General features: G+C 43.4%; 1 protein-coding gene across 2 annotated transcripts in view; it reads left to right on the top strand.

Moving 5' to 3' along the window:
- The window catches only part of IQCE (IQ motif containing E), a 45,869-nt gene extending 20,904 nt beyond the window's left edge, over positions 1–24,965 (top strand). Inside the window, exons 17-23 of one of the 2 annotated variants that reach the window (XM_090023953.1) lie at positions 3,975–4,070; positions 5,313–5,336; positions 9,566–9,676; positions 10,698–10,828; positions 12,646–12,773; positions 16,511–16,621; positions 19,718–24,965. In XM_090023953.1, coding sequence (XP_089880079.1) covers positions 3,975–4,070; positions 5,313–5,336; positions 9,566–9,676; positions 10,698–10,828; positions 12,646–12,773; positions 16,511–16,621; positions 19,718–19,848 — 732 coding nt within the window. In that variant the 3' untranslated portion in view covers positions 19,849–24,965. The remainder of the gene's footprint in view (positions 1–3,974; positions 4,071–5,312; positions 5,337–9,565; positions 9,677–10,697; positions 10,829–12,645; positions 12,774–16,510; positions 16,622–19,717) is intronic. The other variant, XR_016438698.1, reaches the window with a different exon arrangement.
- The last annotated feature ends 736 nt before the right edge of the window (positions 24,966–25,701 follow it).

Genomic DNA, 25,701 nt, shown 5'->3' with positions numbered 1-25,701 from the left:
CGTATGGCTTGCCTTTTAAGACTGATAATATGGGTGGCTCTTCTTCGGACCTCTCAAGCTTGTCCGTGTCCTTGTTAAAGTGTGGTGCCCAGAACTGGATGCAGTACTCCAGCTGTCGTCTCACCAGTGCTGAGTAGAGTGGAAGAATCACCTCCTTGTCTTTGCTGGAGATGCATCAATTAATGTATGCCAGAGTATTATTTGCCCTACTGACTACAGCATCCCACTGCCAGCTCATGTTCATACTGTGGTCTGTTATTACCCCAGGTCCTTTTCATTCCTGGTGCTAGCCAATTAGGTGCAGCCAAGCCTGTAGGTGTGTAGGGGGTTGCTCATCCTGAGGTGGAGCACTTTACATTTCTCGACATTGAACTTCATCAGGTTCCGATCCGCCCAATTTGCCAGCCTGTCTATGTCTGCCTGTATCTGTAGCCTATCTTCAAGCATGACCACGTTCCCCCATAACTTGGTGTCATCTGTGAACTTGGCCAGTGAGCTCTTCACCCCCACTTCCAAATCATTAATAAAGATATTGAAAAGTACCGGGCTGAGCACCAACCCCTGTGGGACACTGCTGCTCACTTCTTGCCAGAATGACACGGATCCGTTCACTGTGACTCTCTGGGTCCTATCCTGCAGCCAGTTTCTCACCCACCTGACTGTCTCACAATCCTCCAATTTTCTTGTGAGGACATCATGGGATACTAGATCAAAGGCCTTTTGGAAGTCATGGTATAGAATGTCAATCTGCTCTCTCTGTCCAGGTGGCAAGTTACCTGGTCATAGAAAGAGATGAGGTTGGGAAGGCAAGACCTGGCTACGTCGAAGCCATGCTGGCTGTCATGAATCTTACCTTCTGCAGGCTTATCACAGATAGACTCTGATGAACTTTTCTAGGATTTTCCCTAGGGTGGAAGTTAGGCTGGTTGGCCTATAATTACCCGGGTTCTCCCTCCTGCCCTTGTGAATGGGCACAACACTGGCAGTCCTCAGGGACTTCTCCAAAGTGCCACGAGTTGTGGAACAGTTTCATCAGGGGTTCTGCAATGACTTCGGCCAGCTTCTTCAGCACTCTTGGATGAAGATCATCTGGTTCTGCTGACTTGTATACATCTAATTTTTTTAAGTGGTCATATGCCAATTCTATAGCAATAGTAGGAAGGCAGTTATTCCTACTGTGCTCATACTCTACCTGACATGTGCTCATACTCTACCTGACATGGTTTTTCCCTTGGTTCAGTGAAAGACCAAGGTGAAGTAGCCATTCAGGAGTTCAGCTTTCTCCTGGATAATGGTAACAAGCTCTCCTGAGTTGTTGAGCAATGGCCCCACACTCCCATTTGTCTTTCTCCTGTTCCCTGTGTACCTAAAGATGGACTTCTTGTTGTCTTTGATTCCTGTTGCTAATCTAAGTTCTGTTGCTGCTTATGTCTGTCTTATCTATTCCCTGCAAATGCGAGCTGTCATGGAATAGTCCTCCTTGGAGCCCGCGCCAAACTTCCATTGTTTATAAGCCTCTTTCTTCTTTCTTAAGAGGACTGTGATTTCCCTGTTTAGCCAAAAGGGCTTCCCAGCCCTTTTGTTACCATTTCTCCACATGGGAATGGACTTCTTTTGTGCTTCAGGGATCGTGTCCTTAAGGAACAACCACTGTTTGTGCACACCTTTCACCTTTGGTCCCTGGTCCCTGGTCCCTCAGCGCTTGCCCTACTAGTGACCTAAGCTTGTTGAAATTTGCATTTTTGAAGTCCAAGACTTCAATCCTGCTATCCGATTTGTCTGCCTTACCTTGAACAGTAAACATGATGGTTTCATGGCTGCTGTTGCCCAGAATTCCCTCTATATTTAAGTCAGTCATGAGGTTGTCTCCTTCGGCCAGGACCAAATCTAGCAGAGTGTCGCTTCTGGTTGGCCCATGTACCTCCTGAGTCAGGAAGAGCTCCTTGACACAGGTCAGGAATGATCACGACTGATCCAACTTGGCCGAGTGTTCCTCCCAGGAGATGTCTGGATAATTAAAATTGCCCATGATGACCATGTCATGTGCAGCATTCCCTCTAAGCTGCGCGGTGTGCATGGCTGTGCAAGCACACCTGGCAGTGTGGCATGAACACACCTGAACAGCCATACATGCCATGCAGCTCAGAGGGAACGCTGGGCACGTGCACGTGCACATGCGGCCTCGGTCAATTCCCAGGTGAGCTCCAGATTGAGCTCCTCCCCCTGGTTTGGTGGTCTGTAGTATACACCTACAGTTAGGTCTCTCTTGCCATGTCTCCCCTGCAACTTGACCCAGAGGGTTTCAAGCTGTCTATTTTTTGGAGCTGATGTTGGCCTCCAAGGAGGTGTACTGCTCTTTGACATAGGAATTATTATTATTTTTAATAATCCCTGTGTTCCTAATTTTAATAATTAAATTGTGGTTTTGAATAAAGTGTGATCCAATTGTCAACTTACATGTACATAACTTTTTTTTTTTTTTTAAAGCATATAAATAGGTCTTTTGGATTGGACTTTTCTCAGGTCTCGCATAAAATAAATATTTTTTGTCCATGTAAATTGTATGGTAGGAGAGCGAATTAAATCGGATTTTCAGTGTTCCACTTACAGTTTTTTGTTTGTTGGTGGGAGTGAGGTAAAGAAATTGATTCTGTGACTACACTGTTGGATTTTCACAACCGTTGAATATTGACAGGCTGTGTTTAATTATTTCTAAACTGAAGGGGGTGGTCCTTCCCAACAAAAAACATGGGTTATAATAGTGCCTGCTTTCTCTTTTGCTGTATAATTGCATTGCTAGCTATTTGGCAAGGGGTTTGATGTCTTTATATAGTAGGTTTATGTGAACTGCAACACTGGGTCTTTATTGAGTTTTTTTAAATGGAACTAGCATGGCCAAGTTAAGGGAGTCTGCAAATAAGTAAATTTGGTGGGCATAGTTGAACATGACTAATAATGGTTGACTAATCTCTCTTGGGCAGCTTCTATGAAAATGTACAGGCAGGCTGTCTGGTCTAGGCGTTTTGCCTGGTAGTAGATTTTTAATAGCTTCTTGGATTACTTCCCTAGTGAGGTCTTTCTCCAATGTTTGTGCCTCAGCCAAGGATTGTGTTCCTAAATTTACAGCCAGAAAGAAATCTTTCAATATTTTCACAGTATATAGTTACATGCAATAGATATAAAAATTAAGGCTGAATTTATATAGAGGATGAAAGAGTTCATATGCTATGGACCCAACTGGGTTATTTTGCCTGAGACAGTGTACATAATTCTGCTTTAAGAACAGGAGGTAGTAACCAGGATAGAGACTGTTGGCTTTTGTTTTTACTTGTCCTTTGTTTCCAGTTAGCTTATTTGTTTGTGGCAGAGAAACAGGATTGTGATCATGTGCACAGGCCTCCTTTTCTGCCAGTGTCGCATGATGGCCAGCTTATCAGTAAGCTTAAACAAATTAAGGTGGGACCAATTCTGCAAGCATTTACACTTGGAAGATTCCCAGTGGAAATTAATGTGAGTTTTACCTGTGACAGGGCAGTGAAATCTGGTCTCTTGACATTAAGTCTTAGTCTATAGTATTGCAATGTGTCACTTTTCATTATAAAGGTAGTCAACACTATGGGATTGGTTGCCTTAGAAATACGTAGAATAATAGTTCTTTGGAGATTTAAATTAAAAGCTTTCTAATTCCACATTCACTTCACAATTAGTACAGATTGCAGAGTAGTTTGCACTCTGAAAAATGCCTGTATGATGCACTGAAATTTAATATACATTAAAGATAGAAATATTTCAAAATTCAGATTTTCTTCTCCATTCCCCAACTCCTTCCTGCAAAGTAGAGATTATCTTTGTTGACTTCTCTTTATCTGGTCACTTGTGACCCATTTTTATAACCTGTCCAAAAAAAATCATATATCAGTGACCAGCAATCCCACCTTACTTGTACACTAAATGTAAGTGTTTCACCCTTGCAGCCTTCATCTGCCTCCTTTCTTGTGGATAAAGACAGCCAGAGAAAGGAGCAATCGGCCAAACTCATCCAGAGACAGTGGAAGATGTACAGAAAGAAGGTAAAAGTTGCCTAACTGGACAGAGGAATTCCTTATATCCTCCTACCTCACCCTTGTTTTGGGGTATAGAGTAACCTACTGTCAAGCTCTGATTTCAGCTTATATTAAATGTCTGACTTTCTTCCCCTTAGCCCCTGTCCCTTCCCTCTCCAGGGTCACTCTTATCTGGAACCTTTGCTGGGTTTCTCATAGAAAACACACATTTTGCTGGGAGCAAGCATGGCTTAACTGAATTAAGGGCTGAAGATGCATGCATCTGCCAAGGCTAATATAGAGCAGTGCCAAATACAAGAATGTAGTTATTTAAAAATCTACATCAACTTTTTAAATAAAAATTTGCATACAACCCGTGCCTTTTTTAAAAAACAGCTGCTTGTAATTGGAGTGTGCATTATATATGAGGAAATACAGTTTCTACCACTTAAGCAATCCACAGGGCAGTAGTGAGCTGGCTTGGCTCCCTAGCTGGTGCTACTCAGTTACTTACTACAAAGAAGATTTTTTTTTCTTCATTATCCTTTGAAAAGCAAGGTGCATGTCTTATTTCAAGGCATGTTGCATATGTGAAAATATGGTATTTATATATATATATATATATATATATATATATATATATATATATATATATATATGAGACTTGGATACAAGTGCCTTAGAGGGTGAGAAGTAGAAGGTAAGATGTCCTTCACATGGCAGAACCACAGCTTTTATAAAACAATGCTGGGACTCTTTTTTCTATGACAGAGCATTTCTGAGAGCAGTAACTTGCTATAATAAATGGTATGTCCACACCAGGTTCATGCCAGACAATACCATAGATATGTGATGTTTGTAACACATTATGGTTGACAGAGTTGACTTTGTCACACTTAAATCATCATAGCAGCTCTTTAAGCAACTCTGAATATTCCTTGGTCTAAACTTCTCCCAGCTTGTTCAAAAGAACAAAATAAAATCATACCTTTGTTTTTATGAGCAAACAAAATAAACACTGCATCTCTAGGTATATCATATCTAAGATTACATATAGAGAAATGTAATAATCTCTGTCCAACTAAACAAAAAGCCAGCATCAAAAAGACAACTGCCGCTTTCAGAAAACTGCTCCTGAGTTTTTTTAATTGTTGGGTTGCTTTTTTAGTGCCTATATTTAAAAAAGGAGAGAGATTTTTTTGTAGATATCTTTTATTTAAGAAATGTCACAAATACTTGTGATTGTAATTAGATGTTTTCCCTTTTCAGAAAGAAGAAATTGCCTTGGATGAGGTGAGTTCAGTGTTATTTTATTTTTGTCATAAAATCAGGCTTAATTTGTATTGAAGTAGAACCAAGTATTTTGCAGTTTTTAGGGCCATTTTATTAGGAGAGAGAATTTTCTAGCTAAAGTAGTGAGGACTGCTATAGCATGAGTTAGGGTTGTGTGATGATTTACATTCTGACATCCTATTTTTAGTTCATAACTTCATTAAACTTTCACCTTTTGGTCTCAGATTTTCTATATTTTTTTCCTTTGCTGTAAGGTTAGTGTTTTCAGAAAATTGGTATGAAATAGAGGCTTTTCCCATGATAGGAAAATAAAATAATTCTTACAGTCTTCCTACAAAGAGCCGTGCCTGAAGAAAGAACAAAAAGAGATAGAAACTCAAACTGGAAATGGTCCTTGTTAAGAAGTGTATTTTCATCTTCCAATGAAACTATGACCAGACTTTACATTTAGAGTACAATTAATATGTTAACAGAGCAATAAGTAGGGACCTACCAATTTTGTGATTTCACAGAAATCACAAATTTGGCATTGCCCACAAAATCTGGAGGCAGGGACAGAAGAAAACTTACTGAAAATAAAATTCTGGGTCCCCAGAGGGAGCCAGCAATTCTCCGGGTGCTGCGGCCTATCTGCACAGCCCACTAGGTGGGGAGAGAAGGGCTGCCTTCATGAAGGGCAGCCCAAGGTGGCTACCGCTCCTGCCCCATGCTGCTGATTGGCTGAGAGGACTGCCTGTTACATGGCCTCACCCCTTCGCCAATTGATGATGAGGGGAAAGGCTACATAACAGCCTCACAGCCAATCAGCAGCAAGGGGTGAGTCCACCTGAGCCCCTTGGTTAATCAGAGCCAAGGGAGGGCCCTGCTGTGATCAGCCTATGAAATATGGTGATTGGCCTTGGGATCTCCCTGTGAAATCGGCTGGCCAACTCTTCAAGTTAGGTAGACCCCTAGTGTCATGGTCCAAGTAGGCACTGTGAGTATGGCTCTGCCCCACAGTCGGGGGTCCCCCAACTCTCCTGCCATGACTTTATGATATATATAAAGAAGGAGGGGGTTCAGTGGTGTTTTCTTCCCCTCTTGTCCTAGAGACGGGGTACTCACAGGTGCACCATGGTGTTCCTTAGGACTCTGCCTCCCCTACACCCGATCCACTCACCAACTACTTGCGTACTCAGGTCTTTGCCCCAGTGAGATGTCAGCCCTTTGACTGTGGGGTCCGATGTTGCTAGTAATAATCTGGGCTACTGTCCAGATGCAGATTACACCTGGAGCTTCAACCCCTCGCCTCAGGGATCTGAGCCTCAGGTGCCAGGTGTCCTCCCCGAGAGGAACACCACTTTGGATTTTTTTAATGTTGAGGGACTGGGAACTGCCCATCCCCAGTCTGGTGCCAGCCACTGCTCCCATTCCTCTGCTGCGGGGCAGTGCCTCCAGAGCCATTGTTGCTGGCGCATGGAGCCTCTGTCTGGCCAGAACACTCTGAGCTGGCTTCCTCTGAGCTGGCTGCCGGCTTCCGACAAGGTTTTTAAATTCTCTGCAGCAGCAGCTCCAGCTGCCGTAATCAGCTGGCGGCTGCCCCACCCGGGAAGCAGCCTCTCGAAGAGCCGGTGACACGCTGGCTCTCACTCCGCCCCAGCCCATCCGAGAGGCGAGTTCTCCGGGGCTTGGGTGGCTCTCCTTTCCCCTTTGGAAATGCCAGGGTTTGCCCTGGTGTTTCTGAAGCCTGTGGGGGTTTCTCGCTGCCACACCTAGCAATAAGTTGTGACATGCCACATGTTCAGGCAGTCTATCTCTTACTAATGAGCCACAAAACATGATGATCTAGCCACAAAGATGTTACTTGTTAAATGCAGAATATCTTTGTGGCTTGTTTGTATTACACTTTAATATTGAACGTGTGGCACGTTACACACAAGAGTTGTGTGCTTGGCCAGGATGCACTGCTCTGTACACCACCCCTCTTTCCCTCAGCTCCTTCCTGCAGGGGGACTCTTGAGCTGATCTCTGCTGCCCAGGGGTGTCTCAGCAGATGTTATGACCTACTCCCTTTCCCCAAACAGCCTTCAAAGCAGCTTCAAGGAGCCATTTAGCACCTCTTCCTTTGAGACCTGGTGTGTAGACAAACACTCAGTGTGACCTCTTGACTTGCACACAGTAGGAATGTGCTGGGGAGAGGAAAAGCACATGAGCAAAAGCAGCTCATAAAGTGTCCCAGATCCCAGCAACTCCTGCCCCTCCTTCTCATCATCCTTGGCATGGGTCTTCACTTCTATATGGGTGGGAAGGCAGGCAGGACAGGTCTTTCACCCAGGGGGAGCTCAGCTAGTAAGCTCAGCTCATTTCTCTTTAACAGCAAAGCTGAAGTGGTGACAGAGGGATGACAGCCAGTTCCCTCAGGTGTCTGGCCCTTTGTTGGCCAGTCTGGTAGAGCAAGTTCCCAAGGCACTATTTTGCCCTCTAGGTAGGAGAATGTGAAGCAGGTCACATGGAGCAACAGTTCCCATTGAACAATATTTGCCTGTTGCTTGATGGAAATGATGTCTCCATTGGCATTATATTTTTCATTAAGCTCCTAAAGTACCCCTCTAAGGAAGATTACGGTGAAAACAGTTTTGAATCTAGGCCCAACCCTACATTAGCATCCACATACATGTACTTTTGTGCCTGTACAAAGCCCTGTTAAGGTCCGGTGTTACGGTCTGTGGGTATAGGGTATGTTTGCGTGGTTCAGTGCAGAACTGAAGCCTTACCTGCTCAGTGAAATCTGCACTGGGAGTGCATATAGGCTTGGCAGGAGATCTTGAAGTTGAAGGTGTGAAAGAACTATAGGGAAGGCTACGGACTACTTTGTAAACTCCTCTGAAAGCCCCTCCGTTGTAGAGGAGCAGCTCTCTCACCCGGTGGACAAGCTAGGCTGTTGGGAGATGGCATTCTTCTGAGGTCAAACCAAATGCCTCCAGATTATAGAATTTATACTGGCTGTTGCCATTGCGCTGTATCCCCATGCAGGTAAGGGAGGCTTTTAATTTTCCATATTTTCTTTCTTTTGCACATATGCATTGTAATCGGAGCTAATCAGGGAATTGGTATTCCTATGAAAAACTTTGACTTCTGGAAGAAAAATTGAAAAGCAAAATGTTTTGATTTTGGGAAAGCTGCTTCATGGGGAATTTTAGTTTGTGGGTATTACGCTCATTTTTTCTGTGTACTTGCTGGTTACGTGATACTCCACAAACTCCCTTCATTTTGAGGGGAGGCAGTTGCATCAGGAGATTACTTGGCCCTGGTACAGCATGTGAGAGGGAGCCAAGCTCAACAGGGATACAAGGGTAGGAGGAAACAACTACAATTTCACTGAGGAACTGAGGCAAGTAGACTAATAAAATTATTTTTCAAGCACTTAGGGTTTTTTTTTTTTTACAAGAACTGTATATATTCTGGTGAAAAGGGACTCTCAGAAAACATTATGTAGTTGAAAACCTAATGCTTTGTTAAAAAAATCCCCCATCCATTTCTGATGGAAACTATATGACCAGTCCTAATTGTGATAAAATCCTGGATTGTGTGAGTCTGTTATTTTTCTGATAGTAGAATGTAATACTGTACTGGATGCATAAAAATAAACTTAAAAATGACCTTAAGCGGGTAATAATCAGAAGGTGTAATTCTAGCAGAATCATGATCTAAATGTGTCAGTCTACCTTCTTGGTGCATTCTTTTATTTAGAACAAGTTCAGAAATAAAACCCTAAGCAGAGAGGAAGGAATTTTGTTTGACAGAATCACCAGAATGTCTGCCAGACTTCATTTGGTTTCTGATGATATTATTAAGTAGCAAAGTCTGCTGGGTAGATGGGATCTAAGATGGGAACATGAGTGCATAGCTGTATCTGTGAAATATGGGCTAATGTTGGCAGCTAGAATTTAATTGCATTTGACAGGCTCCATCATGGGTAGATTGCCTGATTAAATTTTCTGTGGAATATTGCATCTCGGGGGTTCTTCCATCATTTATGGGTTGGGAACCTTCTGGATTTCAGAAGAGTAAATGTGAAGTGGTTGGGGGTGCCTCTTGATTAAATGGAAGTGCATGTGCATCAAATACTTGTCATGGCACGGGGAAAATAGTTCTTTCTCCCACAATGCTTCTTCCCTTGGGACTGTGCTTTAATATGTAGCTGCCATCTTTCCGGGGAGTTAACATCCATTCATCTCTTTCCCTGCTAGGCGACTGTTGTGCTTCAGGCAGCTTTCAGGGGACATTTAGCTCGGCAGAAACTGTTACTGAGCAGCACACTCGGTAGAAAATTTCACACCACAAATGGCCTTGGAAACAAGGTAACTTTGGGGCAAGCAGGGACCTGGCTGCTGTATGACTTTACTTTTCTGTTATTTATAGAGTTTACAGTGCAAAGAGCTAGGCTTCCAGGTTTAGTCCCTTAACTCATCCAGTGGATTTTTTGTCTTTAAGTGCTCTGGCCTGCAGACACTTGCATCCCAGAAGGATGTCAAACCTATTCCCCTGCTCTCCTTTTTACCTTCTCAGGTATATAGTCCTCCTTCCAAAGAAAACCATAGCTTCCTTGGGCAGTAAACTTCAATCTCTGTCTGAGTCTCTTTTTTTTCCCCCTTTATCTGAAGCAGTTGTATTGTGAGGTTTAACTTTTCTGGAAAGCTGCCCTTACGTCCAAATATTCATGAAGTCATTTTAGCAGTAGGCCAACATTAATCATTGCAATCTGAAAACAAGATGCTGGAAATGATGGCTGGCTTGGAAAGAGCAAAGGATCTTGTATACAGCATGCTCTGCTGAAGATTTGCAGTGTTTCTTGTAAGTCACATCACACTTGGACCAAAATGCCTGGCTCTGAATATGAAAAGACATCCCTACTGATTAAACGTTTAGTTGCTGCAAATCACTAGTTTCTTGAACATCATCTAGATGCAGGCAGCGTAATATGAATATGCTCCTCCATATGGCTCCTCATTATAATGTTTTAGCTCAGTAAATTGGTCCAGCTGAGCAGAACTGCCTTACCACTCTTGGCTTGAGAGAGAGTCCTGCCCACAATAGTGCTGGAATAAATTAACTTTCCTTTCAGCTGCCTACCCTTTATCTACCATAAATACAGGCACATCAAAGTTTGTTCTTTAAGACCTGTAGGATGATCCCATTATCATAAGATCAGTAGCAAGAGAAATCTGGCAAAAGCTCACAGGCTTTGCCCCAAAAGATGGGAGTCTGCTCGCTGCTAGGTGATACTGCATGCACAATCAAGAGCAGAAATGTCAAAGGTTTGCTAAGTTTGCAAGGAATTTGTAAAAAGCCCAATTTTCTTTTTATCTGATTGCACTGTAGAGCTCCAGCGTGTCTCATGGGTCCAGCTCTTTGAGTTTACCTTCTGACTGCAGGGAGGAAGAGGAGATTGTGACATTCATTCAGTCAGTTTTCAGGGCGCACTTAGCACGTCAAAGATGGCTTGAGGAGAGGTAAGTCAGGCAAAGGTGTTTTCACAAGAGAATACCAGAACTCATTTTTATGACCTGAGACATTTCTAAATAACATGTTATCAGAAGCTTCAAGTTAGCAAAAACATCTGCTTCAGGTATTACATATGTAAAGCACGAACAGTGTATTCACAAGTGAAATGCATAGGAGAAGCTTGCAACAAAAATTGCCCCATCTTTGCATCTCTGCAGGATTTCTGCATGCCACAATATTCTTCTCATATATTCTTGTTGTCTGTTATCTTTTTGTGTTGGGAAAAGTAAACACAAAGAATAGTCATATTTGGGAAAAAGTAACTGTCAAACATGGTTCTACTGCACTGGGTTAGATAGGGAAGTCTAAGGCGCCAGTATAAAGACCCTTAACTAAATTATTGACAAAAATAAAAAAATAACCTACAGCTGTCTGTACATGAAAATCGCTTAAACCCACTTCCTAGATATCCTGCTTGGAGAACAGCAATTCAACTTGAGCAAGACTTATTTAACATCCAAGATGCCTGGACACAAGAGTGGCTCGATTCCACTTCTAATACAGACATTATTATTACAAATCCTACCATTAGACCCAGGTGGCTTTAATCTCCCTAGACATCTTCAGTCTTCTCTAAACCAAATCAGGATAGGACATGGCAAACTTTGAATCACATCAACTCTGAATGCTCTCTTTGTGCATTTAGTGTAATTCTATTGTATCTTAATAATGCCACACCTGCAGCTGGCTGCACAATTTGGATGTGAAATTGTGAATATGTTTCTCTTTGCTTTGTCATCACCGTATCATCATACGCTAAATAAAAAAACAGAGCTTAGCTTACAGTTATGGGGAAAGGAGGGAGACAGGGAGCAGCAGAACAGTCTTACTGCAGCTCAGTGACTTCCATCACCCAGAACACCTGGGTTAGCTAGTTTCTGATGCTGTGTTGGAAAACACTTTCTCTCTTTCCATCATTTACGGCTTCAAAAGCTTTGGATACTGGCTTTTAAGACTGTAGGGGGAGCTGCCTCATGTCCCTTCTTTAGGTCTTTTGGGGTGCACTTCCACAGCTGTGGGCTTCTCTCATGCTGGAGTCATGAACCTCCCAAGCTTACACAAGAACGTGGGTTACTGACTACTTGAGCAGTCATCTCTGCTTAAGTAGTCCTGGCTAGTACACTGTGTAATGACTTGGCTTCATTACGTGTCTGCTGAGTGCTGTGGCTGGTGGTATACAGACAGTTACTGTAGATCTTTTTGAAAAAAACAGGGCTGTTTACTCTTAAAAGCTGTCCACAGGTAGGTCTCTCTAGCTTACCATCCTCCTGATGCTAACCAGGTAGCACAGCTTTTTCAAACTCTCTTCACAGGGTCTCCCTCTGTTTCAGCCTCTTTCTTTGAACAGTCCCCAACAACTGACACCCCCTTCTTTGTCTTCTGAAAGTGACTTCTTGCCTGTTGCCAGATTTACACTTTTGATCTCAAGTGTTTGCCCAGGAAGCATCTCATTTTCTAGTCTTCATTCCTGCATGTTTTTCCTGATAGCCCCTTCAAGGTTCACGTCCACGTAGGAAAAATCTCTTGCAGCAATCTAACAATTATATATCATATATATTATTAATATAGAACAGGCCCATATCCTCCGCATGGTCCATCATTGCAATGAAACAAGGTGATGGCTTTGATGTAGAGTCTACCTGCAAAATCTCCTCTGGCTAATAGCATCTCCCACTACCTTTCTCAGGTTTGCTGCCTCCATCTCTGCAGGCAGAGTAGCAGTCCCTGTTCTGTGCCTCCTGCTAATGCAAAGTGTCTTTTGCAGGCTCTCTGCCTCCAGTGCACCAAGTGAAAAGCCAGACCCTGTTATTTACATGAGGGAGAAGAAACCAGTCTCACCAGCACTCAGGAAGCCTTCCCCTTCCCCTTCAGCATTCACCTTGGCGCTTCATGGTAATCTCATTTCTCTCTACCCACATAAGCATGTGGGCTGTAAGTGGTGTGCACACAGTTTTATACACAAACGTTTACTTTTGATTTGGTGAAAGATTGGTGACACCAGGAAGTGGAGTCCTGTCATTGTCAACCAGATATCACCCCCTACAGGTAGTGTCAAGGGTATGGATGTTTCCAAGTGTGTCTTCTCTGCTTCCTGCCTATTTTCCCCCAGCAGTAATATGATACTTTCCACTGGATTTTAGCCTTTAAGCCATAAAGAAGTTGGGATTTTCACTTCTCTTGCTTAGTTTCTTAAAGAGATATGTCCCATCTTCTAATAAAGAAGTATCCCCAGTGAGACAGATGACTAAGATAATGTACTTGGGAACTGTTGAAAAAACAACAGAAACTATGGCAAGAAAACAAACATTAGTGCCAGACAATCTGGTTGTATTGCTACTATAATACAAATCATGACAAACTGGGAGAACGTATTATCTTTTATGAGCATTCTGCATGAGTTCATTTCCTTGTGCAATTGTGCATTGCTGCCTGCCTGAATACAGAGTTACATCAGAGAAGGCAGTAAAGGGAGTGTTAAAGAATGACACAGATACAATAGCCTCAGATATGTAACGTCAAAGAAGATAACAGAGGTTGTTAGGTTACATCCCCACTGGGATGTTTTACACTCATGGGTCTGATCTGCAGGAAGGGGGCTATCATCACAGTATCATAGTGTTTAGGGTCAGAAAGGACCAAAACAGATCATCAGGTCCGACCCCCTGCCCTGGGCAGGTCATATCACCCCAGCCACATATCTGTCCAGCCTCCTCTTCAAGACCCCAAAGGTAGGAGAGAGCACCACCTCTCTTGGGAGCCCATGCCAGAGCTTGGCAGCCCTAACTGTAAGTAATGTCTCCTGATGTCCAGCCTGAACCTTCTCTCTAACAATCTGTGGCCATTATCCCTAGTAATCCCGGGTGGTGCCTGGGGGAACAGAGCCTCCCCCAATTCCTGCTGGTCCCTCCTGGTGAGCTGGTAAACCACCACCAGACCCCCTCTCAGCCTTCTCTTGTGGAGGCTCAATAGGATCAGGCCCTTCAGCCTGTCTTCATAGGGCCTGCCCTGCTGCCTCTTGACCATGCGAGTGGCCCTCTTCTGCACCCTCTCAGTGCTAGCCACATCCCTCTTGAAGTGCAGTGCCCAGAACTGGACGCAGGATTCCAACTGCGGCTTGACCAGTGCCGCACAGAGGGGAAGGATCATTTCCTTGGACTTGCTCGTGATGCATCTGTAGATGCACGACAAGGTGCGGTTAGCCTTACTGACCACTTCCTCTCATTGGAGGCTCATGTTCATCCTGGAGTCAGCAATGACTCCAAGATCCCTTTCGGCCACTGTGTTGACAAGAAGGGAGTTCCCCAGCCTATAGGGGTGTTGCTGATTCCTTCTCCCTAGATGCAGCACCTTGCACCTGTCTGCGTTGAATTGCATCCTATTCTCATCCACCCACCTCTGTAACCCGTCTAGATCTAGCTGGATTCTGTCCCTCCCCTCCAGCATGCCCTCCTCACCCCACAACCTGGTGTCATCAGTGAATTTGGACAACGTGCTTTCCACACCCACATCCAGATCGCTGATAAAGATATTGAACAGTACAGGCTCCAGGAGCGAGCCCTGGGGGACTCCACTGCCCTCATCCCTCCTGGTCAAAAATGACCTGTCCACTACCACTCCTCTGGGTGCAACCATGTAGCCAGTTTGCCACCCATCTGCCTGTAGGCAATCAATGCCACAGTCACCTAGTTTTTTTTAAGAGAATGTAGGGGGAAATTGTGTCAAAGGCCTTCTTAAAGTCCAGGAAGATGACATCCACCCCAACACCCTCATCAAGGAACTTGGTGACCTGATCATAAAAAGAAACCAGGTTAGTCAGGCAGGACCTGCCCTCAGTGAACCCTTGTGGTTGCCCCTGAGCATTACCTCCCCTGCTAGGCCCTTGCAGATGTGCTCCTTGATAATTTGCTCAGAGGACCAAGGTAAGACTGACTGGATTATAACTGCCAGGGTCCTCCTTTCTCCCCTTATAAATGGGGAGCACATGGGCCCTTTTCCAATCCTCTAGTACCTAGCCAGTGCCCCATGAGCACTCATAGAGCCATGCCAGGGGCCCCACTATGACCCCTGCCAATTCCCTCAGCACTCACAGGTGAACAGCATCTGGACCTACTGATTTAAACACATCCAGCCCCTCCAAAAGTTCCCCAACTAGGTTGTCCCCAGCCCTAGGCATGGCGGTGCCTCCACTGGGTCCATCCTCACTTCTAGTGGGGGAGATGTCCTGGTCCCTGTTCAGGAATATGGAAACAAAGAATTCGTTATAGAGGTCAGCTTTTTCATTTGCCACAATCACCAGATTGCCAAGCCTATCCTGTACGGGACCCACGTTACCCGGTGCCTTCTTCTTACTTCCTATGCATTTGAAAAAGGACTTTTTATTATCCTTAATTCTGGTCACTAGCCCTAGCTCCATCTCCACCTTGGCCTTCCTAGCGGCCTCCCAGCAGTCCCCAGCAACGAAGGTGTAATACTCCTTGGTGCTAGCCCCTTGCTTCCACTGGTTGTACACCTTTTTTGCTCTCAGGCATCCCTGGCTGCCTTTGCTAAGCCATGGGGGCTTCTTAGCCCTTCTGCCCGGCTTGGTGCGCATTGAGACTGACTCCCTTTGAGCTCAGAGGATCGTCTCCTTGAGGAACAACCACCCATCTTGGACTCCCATCTCATTGAAGCTCCAAGACCCCAATGCCTCTCCTACTAACCTTCTCAGCTTATAGACATCAGCCCTCCTGAAGTCGAGGGCTTCTGCCTTGCTGCTTGCTTTCACCACCCTGCACTGGATAATAAATCCCAGCAGATGATGATCACTGTCGCCCAGGTGGTCGAGTACCCGCAGAGCCCTCACCAGGTCGTCGCCTATGGCAAGGACCAAGTCCAGCAAGGCATTTCTCCTGGTGGGACTACTCACCTCCTGGGTTAGGTGGAGGTCCTGTATCCCGGCTAGGAACCTACGTGAGTGGTTGGACGTGGATGACTGCTCCTCCCAGCAGATGTCTGGGTAGTTTAGGTCACCCATGGCAACCACATCCCTTGACTTTACTGCCTCCGAGAGCTGACCCGAACATTCCCAGTCCAGCTCGTCCCCCTGGCAAAGTGGTCTGTAGTATGTCTGGGGTGAGGAGGGAGATGCTGGCCTAAGTTGTATCAGTGAAAGAGCTCACTGCCTCTGGAATCTCTTACAGAGATAGGGAGGAAGTAGTGTAGTCCATTCCTCCAAGCTTGGAGTTTGGGAGCAAGGTTATGAAGGGAACATATGGCTATGAGGAAACCATTTTATACCTCCTTCCTATGTGCATAGTCTCTTCTGAGTGGTAGAATAAAGAGCATTTTATGTTGAAGTTTATTTTTGAGTTGTTTTAATGAGCTATTGTCATGTTTCTAGGGTCTAACCCCACTGGACTTTCTGTGGTAGTTCTGGTTAGTGTTTGTGGGGCTGTAACCCAGGTTATTGTGGTATTAGATCCCAGGAAAGCTGAAGGCCCAAGGTACTGCATCTGCTAGGATGAAGTCAGACGAGACACCATGAGGGGTATGCAGTACAGCTAGCTGGGTAACCCTGATAACAGTAATTAATTGTCATAGAGCACTATTGTTCTTCAGCCTTGAGGCTTCTGAAAGCTAAATTATTCCAGATGCTGAAGACAGTGACCTGCCCAGTGACGAAGCTGTAGAAGAGCCTGCTGTAGAAGCGACCGAGAAGAGACCACAGGAACTCAAGGCTTCTTTCTGTCAGCCCTCTTTTGGTAAGTATTGGAAGAAAGAGGCTAGGAGTTAAAGAGCATTTTCTCATTATTCCCAAGGTTGTGGCAAATTATTCAAAACTGAGAAAAAGGTGAGAGATTGTTTAACTTGTTACTGAAGAGACAGAGAGCATAAGCACAAGAATTAGTCTTCACTAATGTAGTTTTCAGGCTACATACCTCTGCGAGCTATTTCCTCTTAGGCATGGTCATTTATGGATAGTGTAACCAAACACTCCCAAAAGACAAATAACACTAATAAAGGAAGGAAAGCAGGTCTGGCACGAATGCCTCCTCAGTGGAGGGGAGTATGATTGCTTTGCATTCTGTTTTGGTTATATTCATTTGTTAAACATTTGAATTCATTTGGTAGAAGTTGCCATTTACTAAAATTACAGCCCCCATAACTCCTAGCTCCTATCTGATCTAAGTATCTGTTACCTCAATGGGCTTCTCCTGTAATGTATTTCATTAGAGCTTGAGAGCTTTAAATCATTGAGTAGCTGAATGAGACTTTTATCTCCTATCTTCCAAGGCTGAACTTCATTTGATGACCTCTAGATTTGTCATCAGCCGTGCGTGTTCTGTGGAAATATGCTTTGTAAGACATCATTTAGTTACGCTGTCCTTTGGAATTATTTTGAGATAAGTGATAAACATGGAAGTGTTTTAAGGAGCCTTGGATATGTGCTACTACCAGTCTATGCAATCCAGATGCCGAAGCCTGTTGGCTTTCAGCATATGACAAGTGAAATAAGTTTAAGGGAGTCAGCCTAGAACCTACTAAATGCTTGATCTTAAAAAAAATGGTGGCATTGCCCATTTCCTGTGTTAGACAGAGGATCAGGCCAGGGATAGCAGGAGATACAGCAGTCAGGGATGGAGATGAACTGGTAGAGCTGTGTAGAGTGCCCAAAACTGTTATACAAGGAGTGCTGTAGGAAACCCATAGCAAGAAAAACTTACAGCTGTCCACAAAATTGTGAGAGTTCTGTCAAGGGGGAAACACAGCTGCAAGTTCTAAAGTAGTTCTTCCCAACTGCCTGTCAATATGCCAGAGGAAAACACAAGTGAAACACAAGGTAAGACATTACTTGGTGCATGAGCCAATATAAAACAACATTTTCCCCAAGGTAATGTCTATATAAAGAATATTTTGTGTATTAAAAATTAGACAAAACAGCAAAGAAGATTGATCACTTCAGAAAGTACTTCATCTCAACAGCCACCCAGACTTATTGCTGTTGTACAAAGGCATGTCTATTGAGCAACCAGAGAGGAGAGAGGGGAAGGGAGGCAAGGTATACCTACCACTGTAGACTGCGAGGGTGGGTGGTACAGCATGGACAGATGGATGGGTGTGTGTGGGTGGAAGGAAAGGGATCTTTCAAGGTGCTGCTGCTGCTGTAGCAGCATCAGCTCCACTCCATCTGCAGCAGCCCTGTAGCCAGACCATCTGCAACCCCGTGATCCATTGGCTTCTCTCCTTCATTTCCCCACTACATACATAATGGACATAAGACTCCAAGGCTGCCTGGAAGGGATGAGGGGAATACTATACAGGAAAGGGAATATTATCCAGCTTGTTCCACTCACTCCCCCAGATACACGCTTATTATGGTGTTGCCATGGCCAGCTCCCATGGCCCCTCCATAGTTATGCTACTGCCTTCATAGGTGCTCTTAGTAGCGTGGGCTCTCCACAGAGGAGCAGGAAGAAGACGGCAAGATAACTGGAGCAGGGGGCTGGACTTGATGATCTTCAAGGTCCCTACCAACCCTAATGTCTATGAAATTATATTAAATTATTATTGAATTAAATCTTATAACTAGGGACCTACTGAAATTGCAACTTTGCATTTTTCACAGAAACCGCAAAATTGCTAGACTGCCCCTTCCCCGTGAAAAGGTGCAAAAATGGCCAAGGGGTGGGAGGAGGGAGCTGCAAACAGAAAATGGTGGGAAGTCCTAGTGTCCTGAAGCATAGGGGGAAGGAAGAGTTGGGGAGATTTTCATGGCAGAACATAATGGGGCCCCCACACCTCTGGTCAGAGGACCCTGGAAGTCCTGCCCCTCCCTGGAGATTGACAGATGGCCATCTGGCCCTGGAAGGCCCACCCCTCCCCAGAGATGAACAGATGGCCATCTGTCAATGTACAGGGAAGGGTAGAACTTCCAAGGCCCCTCAGTCAATCAGAGGCATGGGGGAGAGCGGTGCTGTGCTCCACCGTGAAAATGGTGACCGGCGCTTCACTCAGACCATGAAATCGGGTGGGGGGGGTGTAGACACCCAGATTTCTGTAGGTCCCTACTTATAACTTCCTTCTCCATCTCAGGTTGGGAAATGGCTCTGAGGCTCGGGACCTGCACATGTTCATCAAAACTAGCAGGTCCTGCCCCTTCATGCCTGGAACATTTCCTGAAATTTTGGAATGGTTCACATGTAGCATTCACAAGTTATCAACTTATATCTAAACACACAGAGAAATGCCAAGCAGATGTTAATCATTGGACCTTTCATATTCAGTCAAAAAAATCAAAATGTAGAAACACTGGTCACAGTTTTTTTGTGTTAACTATGGTGGTGCAAATAGAATGCTTGGTACAATATAGGCATATGAAAGAAAAAGACTGCTTCAAGAAACTTATGTTTTGAGAGTGAATTCCCTTTGTTCTCAGTCATTTGGTTCCAATTCTTTCCTTCATGACTGACTAAAGACTTCATTGTGACATTTCCACTTAGCTTGATCTTGTTTGGGGTTGATTTGTTTCCTTTTCTGACCTCCTAATAAATATCTGTTTTTACAATATAAGGAGGCTTCAGTACCAAATAGTTTTATTTTATCATGTGTAACCACTTGGGAAGTCTTCATGATGATAAGACAAACCAAACATAGTCAGTATATTGGTTTAACGCTTGCCATGTTCTTGTATTACAAAAGAAGGGAGGGAAGAGTTATGCACAGAAAATTATGGATTAGAATTCTTCATTATTGTAGATAATTCTGGAAACCTAATGGGCCAGAGGATATTGTTTCCTACATGGGCTTATTTTTGTTAACGTTTATTGATGCTCCTGTTTTCTTTGTGGTTATTTTAGCCATGTCCTCCCAGAAGCAGATGCAGGCCACCATCTCTTCACCTGTAGATGAGGCTCACTCGGACGATTCAGATGATATTATTATAGTTTCTCCATCACGGATGGTAAAGAAAAATTACACCCACTTTTAGATTTGGGTGTTGCTTCTTCTCATCTTCTTGCAATCATGACTTCTGGGGCACAAAAAGAAGACAAAATTTTCTTATTTCTGGCAAAATAAAACATGTAGGAGGTTTAAAGGGGCAATAGCAGGCTAAAGTTATCATTGTAGTCACCATGTAAAATAATTCAGTTTTTAACCTCTCTACTGATGTTATGTTTCTAACCTCTTCTGTTTCTTTTTTTCTTGCCCTTTGTGTCTGGGGAATGGAGAAGCTGTACTGTTCAGGAGTTGTACTTCACCAGAATTCCTTTAGTGCCACTGGTGATCACAATACCTTCCAATCAAAAAGGATGAGTAGGTCCTTGCCCCAAATATCTTATAATCTAGACATCAAAGCCTGCAACTGTTGTATGTACCAGGTTTACTCATCTGGGTAATGTAGTGGCGAGTTGTGGGGGTAGGGTTGGAGGGGGAGGGAGAAAGGAAGCAAGGTAAAGACATAATGAGAGATTTGATACATTAGACATGAATACATAGGCCTGGGACAGAAATGATACATAAACTGGGGTAAGTGATTGGAAACTGGTTCAAATCTGTAACTCAACAGAAGTTCAGTACACATAAACTGCTTTCATAATAGCTAAAACAAGCTTAAGACAAACCTGGATGGATGTAGTATCAGACTTAACTGATTTAGGTTCAATCAGTTTATTAAACTTCTGTCCCAGAGCCTCTCCAGATTCAAGTTAACACAATCTCTCAGCATCCTAGGATGATTTGCAAATCCCTCCTTGCAGGGTGGGCAGGCTAGTCTTGGCGCAAGCTGTCCGCTCCAGGTGAGCGGGGAGGTGTGCTCTAGAGCCCCCTGGCTCCTGGCCTGGGCCACTGCAGGCATGTGGCATTTCCAGAATCAAACATGAATGTCTGTTCACTTGCTTATTGGTTCACTCTACGCATTTTAGACTAAGCTGTGAAGACTGAATCGATTCAGCCTCAGGCTTTTTGACTATCTGTACTTAGCCACAGTGCTCTTGAATGCCTGTTTGTAAATTTCAGTAGAGCAGGGCAAAATGTTTCTGATGAACAAGTCAGTTTTGGATTAATTGGCACAAATTCAAAAATATTTTCAAAGTCAGGGACTAGTTTCAGGAAAAAAACAAAAACCAAACTTTCAGAAAAGTCTAAACAAGATATTTTGGCTTTTTTGTTTTGTCTTTGAAGCAATGCTTTTGAAACTAAATTGGCTTAAATTTAATTTTCAAGAAAAAGACGATAAAACTCTGAAAATGAAACATTATATTTCAGCTCAGACAAAATGTTTTGGCTGAGCTGAAACTAATTTTTTTTTTTCATTTTACTGGGAAGACTGAAAAATCAATTATTCATACAGCTGTTAATCTTCAGCTTGTGTGTTCTAAAGAAAATGATGCTGTAAGGCCAGCTCTATTTATGTAAAACCTACCTTAAGTTATATTTTTAATATATACTTATTCTTAATTTTACTGCTAATTATTTTATATATGTTATATGCAGACCTTAGTTGAAAGCTCCTTGGAAGCTACTTTTGTCTTAAGGCTACTTGGTGCCTGCCATGTCTGCTCTTGAACTAAGTTACTGAATTTCCCAAACAGGTATGGTATAAAATATGATGTACTGTATCAGTGGGAGTCAACTTTTTTGGCAGGTGTGCTAGAAATTAGCCCAGCCCTTTCTCTGAATACTGCTCCAGTCCCCTTCCTCTGCCCAGTCTGCTGCTCTGGGCTGGGAGCAGAAAGCAGTCGGCTGTTTGCTTTCTACTTCCTCCCCTGTGCTCCCTGCCTGACCTCCTGCTCTGCCTTATGCTTTCTGCCATATCTACTGCTGCCTGTCCCCTCCCTGACCTGCTGTCTATGCTTTGTGTGGTGCTCATGCTGCAGGTTGGCCACCCCTGTACTATGTTGTATAGGAAATATATTACCGTGTTGTCCATTAGGTGTGCTCTTAGTCATGTCCTCAACAGGGAATGTAAAATGTTGGGGAGTGTTGTGTGAGATGTAAATGCAGTAAAACTGAGCTACAAGCAGGTTATGCAGAGTTCTCTCTGACGTTAAAATCCTTCATGCAGGAGATTATTTGTTATAGGTTCTCTCTTAGCTCATCTGCCTCAGCAGTGTCTGAAACATTGTCTAGTGAGATGGCTCAGTCAGCTGAATGCTACTGTTTTTAAAAATCTAAGAGTATTATTTTGCTCTTGCATATTAAGTCTGAGTCTATGGTTGCCTGCGTGATGTACAAACATTATTGCTTGCAGCAACCCCAGCTGGGAAGGTGGAAGAAATCATAGCCTCATTTCACAGTTGAAGAAATGCCAGCACAGAAAAGTTAAGTGACTTATCCATGGTCATGCAGGGAATCTGTTGCTCTCTTAATTCCCAGTCCTTTACTGTAAGTTTATAGGCCATCTTTCTCCAGGATGGAAGAGAGGTGAGCTGCCAGTAATGCAAAGAGCTGATTTAAAATAAACATAATCTGTGATCAGCGAAAAAGGAATCTTATGTTTTAATACTGGCTATGGAAAGAAAGTATGCTTTGGACTGCTTCATTAAGGTTCACTGAGCAAGAATGCAAATAGATGTCACATACTTCAAAAGCATCAGCATCTTCCATTCCATTCCATTCTTTAATGGCAGTTTCCCCATTCTCCTGAGGAGGAGGGTTACCAGGGTGAAGTTGTAAGCTGCTTCTAAAGAACAAAGAACACAGGAACACCCCAAAAGGGTCAGAAGTTGCTTCATACTGGGGCTTGTGGTCCTGTCCATTTAAAACAAAAGGAGAGAACCTATATTAATAAGGGTAGCAGTAGGAATAAGAATAATGTGCAAAAATTACTTGGTGTGGTTCAGTAGTTTAGGGAATATTAGCAATCTTAAATCACCAACTTAGGACCTTGTTGCTAAAACTACCGCTAAAGACGCTAATTGACAGCATTATTCACAGTTATACCAGAAAACTGAAACCCTAAGAGATTATGGAACAAGGCCACAGTTCTTTCAGGGCAAGGTTTGGGCATAATGTCAGAGCACAGCAGCAACTTGCATTGCTGCTGTCCGGGCTGCCCCTGTTCTGTGGATAAAGAAGGGATTTTACACTTCAGGGCTGTCAGGCCAGTACCTTTCATAAACATAACATTCATATTCAGAGGTGAAAAAGATGTTGCTTGCTGTTTACTGGAAAGGAAATTTAATTTCGCACAAATATGGGGAAGTTTTGCCAACAGTTAAATGGCTTCTTTATTTCAAGGCACACTAGTGTCTCTTGCAAACCAAAGACTCCGGTTTTAAGTGTAAGATTTTTATCAACACCTCCCTCCGTTCCCTTTTTAAATTAAAAATCAGTCACCACATTTTTGCTGAATACTGATAAGTCAGTGCTTTATTGAAAGCAGAGGGCTAAGACTGCTGTTTATCTGAGGCTTATCGTAGTTCATGCCAGTACCTGTAGCCAAAGAGGAAACGGGATGGCTGCAGCACAATGCAGCTGGTTTCATTTAATCCCATCAGTGGAAATGCTTCCAAAGGCAGTTGTTGGGAGCTCTCCATACCCACTGCAGTCTGTAGAATGTCATTTCCACTCCCATTGGGTAGATTATGCCTGCTGTTACCTCAACCACGTGATCATCATCTGCAGAGGGGTAGAAAAACAATCCTCTTGGCAGCAGCTGAGAGAAGAGGGTTTTCTCCTTTTCTGAAACAGTTACAGAAACGGAGAGAAACTGTCCTCTTACTTAAGAGTCTTACTTAATATGAGATGCATATATCTTGCTTAGGTCTGATATTTTGGGGCTTTAAACTGTAGGTAGGTAGCATAGATTTCTGTCTACAGAACAGTCAAATCTCAGGACCCTGTTACAGTACGGCACGTAGCATGTCCCAGGGCCAAGGCTGTGCAAAATGATTTCCTAGCCTGTATTCTACTGGGAGATACTTGGAAGGCAAATATAATGGATAAGATAGTCTCTGACAATAGCAGACTGTAATAAAGAGCCATTAACAAAGCATTAGGAACAAGATACAGTACAGAGAGGTGCTCATGTAAGCAGTGAATCCATTTAAAAGGAGTTTTGCTGGAAGTGCTGGTGTTAGCACACAAGTCTAAGATATTCTACTCTAGCGTTGGTGGGGTTCATAAACACAGAGGGCTGTTCAGGGCAGCAGGACGGTGGCTTTCTGTGCAGTGGGATGCATCGAAATGTGTCTGGGGAAAAACTAATTTAAGTTTGAAATCTGAGAGCCATCCAGAACTGTGTGGTGGTCCCTTGAGTGCCACACTCCAAGCTCACCTTTTAATTTAGAAGGGAGCTGCAGTCATTTTAGATGAGCGGCTTCAAAAATGGGTTTCAAGTTCTATCTGTGTGTCTCTGAATCTCTGCAACAGAAGGCTGAAAGGGGGCTTGAAGAAAGCAAGAAGTAATCTCAAAGTAGATCCTAATGCTACACCATTTAACTCTCCCCTCCCCTGCCCTTCCTCCACTCACCATGGAGTTTAGGATAATGAAAATCAACATATTTCAGATCTGTCAAGACAGGCCCTACACACACATTTGGTGCCTGTAACATAAATGTTCTCTGCAGAAAGCACTTTGTAAGAGATTCAAGGTCTGAATGGAAATTAAAACTGTATTATAAACTAGTTCATGTAATTGCAAACTTTCCATTGGCTGTTGTGGAAGTGCTGCCTCTGCTAATGTTGCCCATTTTAACCCTCTTGGGATTCAAAGTTGGTAGTGTGTGTATGTACATGAGTGTGTGTGTGTGTGTGTGTGTGTGTGTTTAGTCAAAATCCAACTTTTATGGGGGTAACATCTTCATGATCCTGAAGTGCCTCATGTAGCATCTGGGCCTGATATATTCATTGTCTTCTACATAGGTTTTGTACAAAAAGAAAAACCTCTATGAAGACATGTTTTTAATATAGAAGAAAGGTAAATTTATTAATCTTGGAACACTAGGAAGAGCCATTAAGTTTTATGATCTTTTTAATATTTTATTTAGAACTGTGCAAATCCTGTACATAATTTATATGGGAATCTTTCTGAATTTCAGGCGATTGTTATGTATTTTCCTCTAATTGCTGAACATATAAATAAAGTTGAAGTTTTCAAATTAATTGTCCATGCATAACTGCAGCAGTTGTCTCTAATTATGTTATTGCCTTGACACACATTGCAATGAAGCTGTAGTCCCTTTGTTTTCAGCTGGCTCATTGTTCAACCCTTTACCCCAAATTGTTCTGCTGCACTAGTTCTGACTAGTCATTCTTTTTGTTCCGTAAGGCAAATACGAGATGTCTTAGAAGAAAATTGAAAGTTAATGGAGTACAGTTTATTGCAACTGTTATCTGCTGTCCTCAACTGACCATGGGGGAGTGGGGAGGAATGGAAAGAGGAACAATGAATGATGATAGCTTCATATGTCATATCTTTGCTCTAAAAAACAAGTGATTTTTAGAACCAAAACTGTGCCACTGCTTCAGATGTATTCCCTGCTGAGTGCAGCCAACAAGAAGTTTCAGGTATGTCTTTTTTTAACTTGCACTAATGCTTGTTTGCTGGTTGGCCGCAATCCCAGTGATTAATTAGCAACCAGCTTCCTGGTATGGAATCCAAAGGTAATATTCAAAAGAAATGCCATGCCAACAGTATGAAATGCTTGGAAGCAGAGAAGGATGCACTGTATCAGTCTACCCATGTTCTTGTTACTGAGAGTAGGGGACCGATTTCTCAGTGGTGTGCTGTTAAGGTTGGATAAGGACTAAACAAGGTGTGGACTCAAAAATGAAGGAGCTCTCTGCTTGAAGGTAATTCCACATAATGATGGAGATGTCCAGGTCAATATGCTAAGCT

Source organism: Crocodylus siamensis, chromosome 12 (genome assembly GCF_052110815.1).
Source record: "Crocodylus siamensis isolate JL-2025a chromosome 12, ASM5211081v1, whole genome shotgun sequence".
Lineage (NCBI taxonomy): Eukaryota > Metazoa > Chordata > Crocodylia > Crocodylidae > Crocodylus > Crocodylus siamensis.
Note: the sequence above shows the minus strand (reverse complement) of the source record. Positions and strands in the feature narration are given on the sequence as shown.